General features: G+C 40.1%; 1 protein-coding gene and 1 long non-coding RNA gene across 4 annotated transcripts in view; one reads left to right on the forward strand and one right to left on the reverse strand.

The window, feature by feature from the left end:
* The first annotated feature begins 70 nt into the window (after window positions 1-70).
* LOC120493326 (uncharacterized) overlaps window positions 71-13,164 on the forward strand; it is a 29,204-nt gene continuing 16,110 nt past the window's right edge. Inside the window, exon 1 of one of the 3 annotated variants that reach the window (XR_005625695.2) lies at window positions 71-134. This is a non-coding gene — a long non-coding RNA (uncharacterized LOC120493326). Of the gene's footprint in view, window positions 135-2,163; window positions 2,255-3,563; window positions 3,703-13,164 lie in introns of those variants that run through there. The other 2 variants (XR_016146038.1, XR_016146039.1) reach the window with 2 other exon arrangements.
* On the reverse strand, window positions 129-2,060 carry id2b (inhibitor of DNA binding 2b). The gene is made up of 3 exons (XM_039691854.2): window positions 1,725-2,060; window positions 1,430-1,478; window positions 129-661 (listed from the first exon to the last, which is right to left on the reverse strand). The coding sequence occupies exons 1-2, from the start codon at window positions 2,058-2,060 to the stop codon at window positions 1,434-1,436; spliced, it is 381 nt and encodes a 126-aa protein (XP_039547788.1). The 3' UTR covers window positions 129-661; window positions 1,430-1,433.

Below are 13,164 nucleotides of genomic sequence, written 5' to 3' on the forward strand. Positions count from 1 at the left end.
TCATTAATGACAGTATAGTTATTTATTTATTGATGCACCTCCCACCCTCCCAAAACCCTTATAATTTGAACCGTGTAGTCTTTACATTACAAACTTAATGACAAGAGAGGAGCGTCACACACAGCCAGTGAACGGTAATAAGTTAATACGCTTTATGCATTTGCAAAAATGATAAACAACAAAAACAATACATCAATAACCGAGACAAGGAGACTGAATTCTTACTTCTGATTTAACTATATACAGTAGAAAAGTGCCATTTACGTTGTTATTATAAAAAATTCTGTAATATTATAAACATCACATTTTCAGCAGAAAGAGGGAACAAAAAGTACATTTTTACAGAGTCGTTTGACGAACTGGATTGGAGCTGTTAAAATGCGCGCTCGTTTCGCGCTTCATCGTGATAACATAGAAGCAACAACAACAAAAAACCTGCTTTTTGAGATTGTTTGCTTAATTGCGGGTTTCCTTTAAAATATCTCCAGTCTTTTTTTAATCTTCCTTTGGAAGAAAGAATATGAAAGTCCGTATATAACTAACCCAGAAACTTTTTATGTCCGTTTGAGGGAAGTCCTTTGTCATTCAAGACGAAATCCAGGCGAATGACACGGGACAAAAAACACAAAAAGCCCCTGTTTTTGCTCCATGCCCGAAACACCTGCAAAAGATTGTGTTTGAGAGAGAGAGAGAGAGAGAGAGAGAGAGAGAGAGAATGGGGGGGGTGTGTTTAGAGAAGGCAAAAGGACAGAGATCCGGACAGACTGGCGCCAGGGAGGAAGCCACAGGAAGGTTCAAGTTTTTTTTTTCTCGGACTTTGACCAAACACTAGCATCTGACATGCACGTTAAAATAACGTAACTTAGCTATTAGCAAACATTGTATATTATTAAAGAAAATATACTTTTACAACAGTTGTGTGCTTCAAAGAATCAGGTTTAGGAAAGTAAAAGAGAGTAAAGATGAAAATTTAATTTTTTAAGCAAACCAATAACTTTAACAGATTAGCTAATCCTGTACATTCTAGCTATCAAAGTTTAAAAATAAATATTGTAATGAAAGAAGCTGTTCTAAGCATTATAGGCTATCATGACATGCTTAATAAATATATAAAATAGTGCATAAGGCATTATGGTATTTACAGTGTCTTTGTTGCATAATGTAGCCTACTTACCGTAGTAATAACAGTATGCATAATTACATGCATCAAACCCTAATCCTCCCCTAACCCTAGTAAGTACAAGGTGTTAGTTAATATTCCTCAGTAGGCTACTTAAATATATAATTACACTAACAATGACACCTTGAAGTAAAGTGTAACTGGCATAATAAATATGTACAGGTGGGCTGCAGCACTGACAAACAGCCCCACGTGCAAAAGTTTAACTCTGTTACAGACACACAAGCACAGTGAGAGCATTCAACTTACCATTTCAACGAGACAGGTTTAAGAGGTCATCTGTTGGAGGGTTACTGGGCTGTTAATTAACAGAAGTAAATGATTTTCAGTGGAGCTGCCAGCTACATTTCAAGCTGTGTTATAGCATATGCTTTTTAATGAGCAACATTAATGCGGGAATCCCATTGCAGCATACATTTCAATTGTCATTCAGATGTTATTTGTATGTATTTCTTTTTCTTAAATCGGTTATTTAATCGCCAACATGAATCACTTTGATATTTACCTCCAGGAAATGTTTAATACAAACTTGCTTTAACGTTACCTGGAAGGTGATGATGCTGATATCAGCTCCGAGTGATCTGACGCTCATTTTTGGAGGGTTCTGTCCGTGGACCTGCTGTTGCGGGTTCTGGTCCAGTGCGATCTGAAGATCCAGAATGTAGTCTATGACATGCTGCAAGATCTCCATCTTACTTACGCTCTTGTTCTGCGGTAAACTCGGCACGAGCTCCTTCAACCTGCTGTAGCAGTCATTCATGTTGTACAGTAGACTGAGCGGGTCGTCCGAGGAGCTCTTGCTCCGTGAGATCCCGAGATTATGCTCCGAAAAATACAAGGCGGGTTTCCTTATGGACCTCACCGGACTGACTGCCTTCATATTGGATACCGATGTTAAGATTAATTTCAGGGCATTCGATTTTCCCACAGATCTGTGCTGGAAGCTTGTTGTCAATGTGTTTATATAGCAACCGAACTGGGTTTGTTAAGGCATAAAGAATTAAGCGGATTGGTCGATGAGAGACGACGTCACTCTGTGAACCGGGGCATCAACATTGGCCAAATTTGCAGCACGTGAGCACCTCCTCCATCCTCTGCATTCTTTACTCGTGCTAAACCTGCTGAAGTGGATCTGTGCAACTGCGTGCGCAGAGCAGACAAATATCATAACATGTTTATATTGGAACATAGGCTACTGATTTTGCCAGAGATACACACGACACGCATTAACCAGATGTCAGTTTTGCTGTCACTCTTATCCAGCTATTGCATGGACTTTTAAAGACTGGCAAATGAGTTAATGCAGTTTAAATGATTCAACAAACCAAGCGTAAAATATTTATGAGCTTAATGTAACATAACTATTTTGGATTCGTGAACGAGTCAGATCTCTACTTACTTAATTAATTTACCTAATGATAATAAATAAACCTTTAATCAATTAAATGTATTAATTAACCGAATTGGATGTCAGGGAACACTTAATGACGCAATTACATGTGACGTAGGCAGGCTAATTGCTGAGAGCCGATTCTTTAAAGGGATAGTTCACTAACTTCACTTAGTTTACTTTGAAATTAATTTTTGATATGTTTTAGCTTACCTCAAGGGCATCCATAGGTGTATTTGTTTCCACAGTATTTTCAATTTTGACATTTTTCGGTCAAACCGGTGTCGTCTGTCAGTCATTTGCAGTTTTAGGGGGTCCACCTCAAAGACAGAGAAGTCCAAATTACACATGATTTAATGACTCGTAAATGTATTGCTGGCCTAAGACACGAAACGGGTGGTTTGTGTGATAAAACGAACAGTATTTATATAGTTTTTACCTCTTGTTAACAGCCGTCGAACTGAAATGAATCAGATGTCCAACTGAACCGAACTGAACCGTCTCCAGACTTTACTCCGGAAGTGATCTCTCGCGTCACGCATTGTTTACACGGAGATTTCGGAAGTTTTACCTTCAACGGGAAATCGCAATGGAAGACGATTTCGATATATCTAATGTTTAGTTTTCACAAGTGATTAAACATTCACGAGTCATTAAATCATGTTTAATTTTGACTTCTCCCCAGACAGCAAACTGACATTGAATCAACGTGGAAACGACGTCTCTCATGACATTGAAACAACGTTGATTTTGCTCATCGTTGGTTGAACCAACGTCAGACGCGGCATTCTTCAAAGCTAAATGAAAATCGAAAATTGGTTTGCTTTCATAACGTTGAAACAACACGTTGATTTTAAGTTGATTTTCTGTTAGTTTTGAAAGAATGACGCGTCTGACGTTGGTTCAACGTTAATTCGATGAGCAAAACTATTCAGATCAACGTTGTTTCTATGTCATATTTCCACGTTGATTCAATGTCAGTTTGCTATCTGGGTCTGTGCATGCTCTTTGAGGTGGACCCCCTAAAACTGCATTATAGGACTGACAGACAACAACGGTTTGACCAAAAATTGTCAAAATTGAAAATGCTGTGGAAACAAAGGCACCTAGCTACATCGTGGATGCCCATGAGGTAAGCTAAAACATATCAAAAATTAATTTCAAAGTGAATTATCCCTTTAAGAAACAAATTGTTCGTCTTTTTCAAGTCGTGAACCGAAGTGCCCTTGCCCATCACTCGTGAACGCTCTCTCCTGAGCTCGCGACTCTCTGGTGCCAAGCTTGTACTCTCGGCTGCCTCTTTGACTTTCAAACAAGCGTCAGAGCTGCGTGAACGCGCGTACTCTTGTCGCTCTCGAGCTCCTGCCTGTGCGCACCTGCAGGACATTGATTGAAACTCCTCTATTTTTCCTCATCTTCGTCTCGGTCTCTTTTTTTAAGCCTTTGATAATTGCGATCTCATGCACAATCAAATAAACAATGGTTTCTTGGCATTACGCAGATACATTTTCATACACAGTAATTGACAGCACTAGCCTATTTGCAGGTCAAGTTCAATGCTAAGAGACACAATTCTAAATATAGCTGCAAGCAGCCATTACCGGGGCCAAGCGCAAGAAGCGGCAACATATGCCAAAATGGCAAGGAGTGGCAGACCAACTGCAGCAAGGAGCAATTAAGGGCATTTTGAGAGAACTTTGGGCAAATGGCTAAGAAAATCACATAAACATTAACTGATAATATGATTTAATGGGTTATCACTTTCGAACAATAGGTGGCGCAGTTACAAAATAGATGTGATGTGGTCAGAGTGAGGTGACAATGACACATACAAAGTTTGGTGTCAAAATGTGAAGGCATTGCAGAGATAAAGCCTAAATAGTCATTTTGGCAGCATGCCTCAAATTTGATGCTGTGGTATACGAAAACGGTTATGTCTATCGTCACGCAATCCATAACTTTTATTTGGCACTGTCTGGAGATGATACGATTCAATTTTCGTGAAAATCGGACAAACGGTCTAGGAGGAGTTCGAAAAAGAAGGTTTTTCAAAGAAATAAAAATGGCGGACAGGAAGTTTAGCTGATTATGCAAAACCTGAAATCTATGTTTTCGGCATAACCCAAGGAATCTATTAAGATCAGTTTCATTGCAATAGGCAAATTTGTTCAAAAGTTATTAGCGTTCTCAGAAATTAATTATAAGTTTTGACCAACAGGTGGCGCTGTCTCAAAATCTTTTGAGTACCTTCAGGGCATGCTGCTTATGGCACACACTGAGTTTCGTAATGTTAGACCAAAGCATTTGTTTAGTATAGCATTGTATTTCACAAAACTGTATTGAAGTCAATGGGAATTTCACGTTTTGTTCTATTATAGCGCCACCAAGAGGCTCAGTCCCACAATTTTTTTTATGTGTCCTTAGAGTGACCCCATACATATGTGTGTCAATTTTGGTGAAAATATCTCAATTCGCTTCCGAGTTATAAACATTTATATGAAAAAACACGTAAAAAATGACTGACACATGACTTTGTTTGAATTTTACTTCCCCTTACTATCAATATTTTCGCATTTGGGCATTAGCGTATAGTTAACAAGCTATGATTCCGTGTTTCTGACAGTGGTTTCGTCTCGATCGGAACAGCGGTTTTGAAGATATCGCCAAGTGTTTTTTTCGCGCTAAATCGCTACGCTACGCCATCCGTGAGACGAAACCCGACATATTTTGTATCGTTGGACTCGGCAACGATTCAGGACCTCAAAAATATGACTCCCGTGAAAATAAGTGTACCACACCCAAAGTTATAAGCGTTTGAAAAAAAAAATTTACCACTAGGTGGCGCTGTTTCGAAACTTCTCAGGCTCCTTCAGGGCATCGTACTGATGACCCATACCGAGTTTCGTAACAATTCGTTCATGCGTTCAAAAAATACAGCATTTTAGCACATAATTCAAAATGGCCGACAGCCAAAATGGCCGATATGGGAAAATTGTATATCGGTCGACTCGGCATGACGCCCTGAATCTAACGAGACCAAGTTTTTGATTTTTGGAGAAACCGTTCAGAAGTTATGAGCGAAAATAGCCATTTTTCATATCTCCGGACCACTAGGTGGCGCTGCGCCGAAACGCTGCATGTAGCCTCAGGTCATGCTTGTGATTACATGTACCAAGTTTGGTCTGAATAGGATGAAGCGTTGCGGAGATAAAGCCTTACGTCTGTTTTCGCAAGCGTTACGTAAAATTAGTTTGTGCGTTTATCGAAAACGGTTATTCGAATCATCTTGAATTCCATAACTTTTTGTCAACACTGCCTGGAGATGATCCGGTGCGATTTTGGTGAAAATCGGACAAACGGTCTAGGACGAGTTCGCAAAAGTACGTTTTTTGGAAAATTCAAAATGGCGGCCATGTTTTTATGACGGAAAATGACGTCATAGGGTGCGATCGAATCGGCATGAGCTCAGGAATAAGAGGAAAAAAGAATTTTGTTGATAGGTCTTACGGTTCAAAAGTTATTAGCATAATAAAAGTGAAACTTTGGACAGTTGGTGGCGCTAGAGGGAATGAGTTAGAGACACCAAAATTGGTGTATTTAAAGTTGGGACTGTCCTCTATCAGAATGTCAAACCAAAACAACTTTCCCGCAAACCGGTCTATGGGCTGCCATAGACGCCCAGTCGGAAGACGAATAATAATAATAATAAATATAGCTGCAAGCAGCCATTACCGGGGCCAAGCGCAAGAAGCGGCAACATATGCCAAAATGGCAAGGAGTGGCAGACCAACTGCAGCAAGGAGCAATTAAGGGCATTTTGAGAGAACTTTGGGCAAATGGCTAAGAAAATCACATAAACATTAACTTATAATATGATTTAATGGGTTATCACTTTCGAACAATAGGTGGCGCAGTTACGAAATAGATGTGATGTGGTCAGAGTGAGGTGACAATGACACATACAAAGTTTGGTGTCAAAATGTGAAGGCATTGCAGAGATAAAGCCTAAATAGTCATTTTGGCAGCATGCCTCAAATTTGATGCTGTGGTATACGAAAACGGTTTTGTCTATCGTCACGCAATCCATATCTTTTATTCGGCACCGTCTGGAGATGATACGATTCAATTTTCGTGAAAATCGGACAAACGGTCTAGGAGGAGTTCGAAAAAGAAGGTTTCTCAAAGAAATAAAGATGGTGGACAGGAAGTTTAGCTGATTATGCAAAACCTGACATCTATGTTTTCGGCATAACCCAAGGAATCTATTAAGATCAGTTTCATTGCAATAGGCAAATTTGTTCAAAAGTTATTAGCGTTCTCAGAAATTAATTATAACTTTTGACCAACAGGTGGCGCTGTCTCAAAATCTTTTGAGTACCTTCAGGGCATGCTGCTTATGGCACACACTGAGTTTCGTTATGTTAGACCAAAGCATTTGTTTAGTATAGCATTGGATTTCACAAAACTGTATTGAAGTCAATGGGAAATTCACGTTTTGTTCTATTATAGCGCCACCAAGAGGCTCAGTCCCACAATTTTTTTTTATGTGTCCTCAGAGTGACCCCATACATATGTGTGTCAATTTTGGTGCAAATATCTCAATTCACTTCCGAGTTATAAACATTTATATGAAAAAACACGTAAAAAATGACTGACACATGACTTTGTTTGAATTTTACTACCCCTTACTATCAATATTTTCGCATTTGGGCATTAGCGTATAGTTAACAAGCTATGATTCCGTGTTTCTGGCGGTGGTTTCGTCTCGATCGGAACAGCGGTTTTGAAGATATCGCCAAGTGTTTTTTTCGCGCTAAATCGCTACGCTACACCAACCGTAACACGAAACCCAGCATGTTTAGTATCGTTGGACTCGGCAACGATTCAGGAACTCAAAAAATGACTCCCGTGAAAATAAGTGTACCACACCCAAAGTTATAAGCGTTTGAAAAAAAAAATTCACCACTAGGTGGCGCTGTTTCGAAACTTCTCAGGCTTCTTCAGGGCATCGTACTGATGACCCATACCGAGTTTCGTAACAATTCGTTCATGCGTTCAAAAAATACAGCATTTTAGCACATAATTCAAAATGGCCGACAGCCAAAATGGCCGATCTGGGAAAATTGGATATCAGTCGACTCGGCATGATGCCCTGAATCTAACGAGATGAAGTTTATGATTTTTGGACAAACCGTTCAGAAGTTACGAGCAAAAATAGCCATTTTTCATATCTCCGGACCACTAGGTGGCGCTGCGCCGAAACGCTGCATGTAGCCTCAGGTCATGCTTGTGATGACATGTACCAAGTTTGGTCTGAATAGGATGAAGCGTTGCGGAGATACAACCTCACGTCTGTTTTTGCAAGCGCTACGTAAAATTAGTTTGCGCGCTTATCGAAAACGGTTATTCGAATCATCTTGAATTCCATAACTTTTTGTCAGCACTGCCTGGAGATGATCCGGTGCGATTTTGGTGAAAATCGGACAAACCGTCTAGGACGAGTTCGCAAAAGTAGGTTTTTTGGAAAATTCAAAATGGCGGCCGTTTTTTTATGACGGAAAATGACGTCATAGGGTGCGATCGAATCGGCATGAGCTCAGGAACAAGAGGAAAAAAGAATTTTGTTGATAGGCCTTACGGTTCAAAAGTTATTAGCATAATAAAAGTGAAACTTTGGACAGTTGGTGGCGCTAGAGGGAATGCGTTAGAGACACCAAAATTGGTGTATTTAAAGTTGGGACTGTCCTCTATCAGAATGTCAAACCAAAACAACTTTCCCGCAAACCGGTCTATGGGCTGCCATAGACGCCAAGTCGGAAACGGAAGAAGAATAATAATAAAAAGAAACGGAACAGATACAATAGGTGCCTCCGCACCTTCGGTGCTTGGCCCCTAAATATAGCTGCAAGCAGCCATTACCGGGGCCAAGCGCAAGAAGCGGCAACATATGCCAAAATGGCTAGGAGTGGCAGACCAACTGCAGCAAGGAGCAATTACGGGCATTTTGAGAGAACTTTGGGCAAATGGCTAAAAAAATCACACAAACATTACCTTATAAGATGATTTAATGGGTTATCACTTTCGAACAATAGGTAGCGCAGTTCCGAAATAGATGTGATGTGGTCAGAGTGAGGTGACAATGACACATGCAAAGTTTGGTGTCAAAATGTGAAGGCATTGCAGAGATAAAGCCTAAATAGTAATTTTGGCAGCATGCCTAAACTTTGATGCTGTGTTATACCAAAACGGTTTTGTCTATCATCGTGCAATTCATAACTTTTAGTCGGCACAGTCTGGAGATGATACGATTAAATTTTCGTGAAAATTGGACAAACAGTCTAGGAGGAGTTCGAAAAAGAAGGTTTTTCAAAAAAATAAAGATGACGGACAGGAAGTTTGTCTGATTATGGAAATCCTGATATCTATGTTTTCGGCATAACCCAAGGAATCTATTAAGATCAGTTTCATTGCAATAGGCACATTTATTCAAACGTTATTAGCGTTTTCAGAAATTAATTATGACTTTTGACCAACAGGTGGCGCTGTCTCAAAATCTTTTGAGTACCTTCAGGGCATGCTGCTTATGGCACACACGGAGTTTTGTAATATTACACCAATGCATTTGTTTAGTATAGCATTTTATTTCACAAAACTCTATTGAAGTCAATGGGAATTTCACGTTTTCTTCTTTTATAGCGCTACCAAGAGCCTCAGTCCCACAATTTTTTTCCTGTGTCTTCAGAGTGAGCCCATACATATGTGTGTCAATTTTGGTGAAAATATCTCAATTCGTTTCCGAGTTATAAACATTTATATGAAAAAACACTTAAAAAATGACTGACACATGACTTTGTTTGAATTTTACTACCCCTTACTATCAATATTTTCGCATTTGGGCATTAGCGTGTAGTTAACGAGCTATGATTCCGTGTTTTTGGCGGTGGTTTCGTCTCGATCGGAACAGCGGTTTTGAAGATATCGCCAAGTGTTTTTTTCGCGCTAAATCGCTACGCTACACCAACCGTAACACGAAACCCAGCATGTTTAGTATCGTTGGACTCGGCAACGATTCAGGAACTCAAAAAGATGACTCCCGTGAAAATAAGTGTACCACACCCAAAGTTATAAGCGTTTGAAAAAAAAAATTTACCACTAGGTGGCGCTGTTTCGAAACTTCTCAGGCTCCTTCAGGGCATTGTACTGATGACCCATACCGAGTTTCGTAACAATTCGTTCATGCGTTCAAAAAATACAGCATTTTAGCACATAATTCAAAATGGCCGACCGCCAAAATGGCCGTTCTGGGAAAATTGGATATCGGTGGACTTGGCATGACGCCCTGAATCTAACGAGACCAAATTTATGATTTTTGGACAAACCGTTCAGAAGTTACGAGCAAAAATAGCCATTTTTCATATCTCCGGACCACTAGGTGGCGCTGCGCCGAAACTCAGCACGTAGCCTCAGGTCATGCTTGTGATAACACGTACCAAGTTTGGTGTGAAAACGAGTAAGCGTTGCGGAGATACAACCTCACGTCTGTTTTCGCAAGCGCTACGTAAATTTTGTTTACGCGTTTATCGAAAACGGTTATTCGAATCATCTTGAATTCCATAACTTTTTGTCAGCACTGCCTGGAGATGATCCGGTGCGATTTTGGTGAAAATCGGACAAACCGTCTAGGACGAGTTCGCAAAAGTAGGTTTTTTGGAAAATTCAAAATGGCGGCCGTTTTTTTATGACGGAAAATGACGTCATAGGGTGAGATCGAATCGGCATGAGCTCAGGAACAAGAGGAAAAAAGAATTTTGTTGATAGGCCTTACGGTTCAAAAGTTATTAGCATAATAAAAGTGAAACTTTGGACAGTTGGTGGCGCTAGAGGGAATGAGTTAGAGACACCAAAATTGGTGTATTTAAAGTTGGGACTGTCCTCTATCAGAATGTCAAACCAAAACAACTTTCCCGCAAACCGGTCTATGGGCTGCCATAGACGCCCAGTCGGAAGAAGAATAATAATAATAAATATAGCTGCAAGCAGCCATTACCGGGGCCAAGCGCAAGAAGCGGCAACATATGCCAAAATGGCAAGGAGTGGCAGACCAACTGCAGCAAGGAGCAATTAAGGGCATTTTGAGAGAACTTTGGGCAAATGGCTAAGAAAATCACATAAACATTAACTTATAAGATGATTTAATGGGTTATCACTTTCGAACAATAGGTGGCGCAGTTACGAAATAGATGTGATGTGGTCAGAGTGAGGTGACAATGACACATGCACAGTTTGGTGTCAAAATGTGAAGGCATTGCAGAGATAAAGCCTAAATAGTAATTTTGGTAGCATGCCTAAATTTTGATGCTGTGGTATACAAAAAGGGTTTTGTCTATCATCGTGCAATTCATAACTTTTAGTCGGCACGGTCTGGAGATGATACGATTCAATTTTCGTGAAAATCGGACAAACGGTCTAGGAGGAGTTCGAAAAAGAAGGTTTTTCAAAGAAATAAAGATGGCGAACAGGACGTTTGTCTGATTATGGAAAACCTGATATCTATGTTTTCGGCATAACCGATGTAATATATTAAGATCAGTTTCATTGCAATAGGCAAATTTATTCAAAAGTTATTAGCGTTCTCAGAAATTAATTATAACATTTGACCAACAGGTGGCGCTGTCTCAAAATCTTTTGAGTACCTTCAGGGCATGCTGCTTATGGCACACACTGAGTTTTGTAATATTACACCAATGCATTTATTTAGTATAGCATTTTATTTCACAAAACTCTATTGAAGTCAATGGGAATTTCACGTTTTGTTCTATTATAGCGCCACCAAGAGGCTCAGTCCCACAATTTTTTGTATGTGTGCTCAGAGTGACCCCATACATATGTGTGTCAATTTTGGTGCAAATATCTCAATTCACTTCCGAGTTATAAACATTTATATGAAAAAACACGTAAAAAATGACTGACACATGACTTTGTTTGAATTTTACTACCCCTTACTATCAATATTTTCGCATTTGGGCATTAGCATATAGTTAACAAGCTATGATTCCGTGTTTCTGGCGGTGGTTTCGTCTCGATCGGAACAGCGGTTTTGAAGATATCGCCAAGTGTTTTTTTCGCACTAAATCGCTACGCTACACCAACCGTAACACGAAACCCAGCATGTTTAGTATCGTTGGACTGGGCAACGATTCAGGAACTCAAAAAGATGACTCCCGTGAAAATAAGTGTACCACACCCAAAGTTATAAGCATTTGAAAAAAAAAATTCACCACTAGGAGGCGCTGTTTCGAAACTTCTCAGGCTCCTTCAGGGCATCGTACTGATGACCCATACTGAGTTTCGTAACAATTCGTTCATGCGTTCAAAAAATACAGCATTTTAGCACATAATTCAAAATGGCCGACAGCCAAAATGGCCGATCTGGTAAAATTGGATATCAGTCGACTCGGCATGACGCCCTGAATCTAACGAGATGAAGGTTATGATTTTTGGACAAACCGTTCAGAAGTTACGAGCAAAAATAGCCATTTTTCATATCTCCGGACCACTAGGTGGCGCTGCGCCGAAACGCTGCATGTAGCCTCAGGTCATGCTTGTAATGACACGTACCAAGTTTGGTCTGAATAGGACGAAGCGTTGCGGAGATACAACCTCACGTCTGTTTTCGCAAGCGCTACGTAAATTTTGTTTACGCGTTTATCGAAAACGGTTATTCGAATCATCTTGAATTCCATAACTTTTTGTCAGCACTGCCTGAAGATGATCCGGTGCGATTTTGGTGAAAATCGGACAAACCGTCTAGGACGAGTTCGCAAAAGTAGGTTTTTTGGAAAATTCAAAATGGCGGCCGTTTTTTTATGACGGAAAATGACGTCATAGGGTGCGATCGAATCGGCATGAGCTCAGGAACAAGAGGAAAAAAGAATTGTGTTGATAGGCCTTACGGTTCAAAAGTTATTAGCATAATAAAAGTGAAATTTTGGACAGTTGGTGGCGCTAGAGGGAATGCGTTAGAGACACCAAAATTGGTGTATTTAAAGTTGGGACTGTCCTCTATCAGAATGTCAAACCAAAACAACTTTCCCGCAAACCGGTCTATGGGCTGCCATAGACGCCAAGTCGGAAACGGAAGAAGAATAATAATAAAAAGAAACGGAACAGATACAATAGGTGCCTCCGCACCTTCGGTGCTTGGCCCCTAAATATAGCTGCAAGCAGCCATTACCGGGGCCAAGCGCAAGAAGCGGCAACATATGCCAAAATGGCAAGGAGTGGCAGACCAACTGCAGCAAGGAGCAATTAAGGGCATTTTGAGAGAACTTTGGGCAAATGGCTAAGAAAATCACATAAACATTAACTTATAATATGATTTAATGGGTTATCACTTTCGAACAATAGGTGGCGCAGTTACGAAATAGATGTGATGTGGTCAGAGTGAGGTGACAATGACACATACAAAGTTTGGTGTCAAAATGTGAAGGCATTGCAGAGATAAAGCCTAAATAGTCATTTTGGCAGCATGCCTCAAATTTGATGCTGTGGTATACGAAAACGGTTTTGTCTATCGTCACGCAATCCATATCTT

Source organism: Pimephales promelas, chromosome 13 (genome assembly GCF_988280905.1).
Source record: "Pimephales promelas chromosome 13, fPimPro1.hap1.1, whole genome shotgun sequence".
NCBI lineage: Eukaryota > Metazoa > Chordata > Actinopteri > Cypriniformes > Leuciscidae > Pimephales > Pimephales promelas.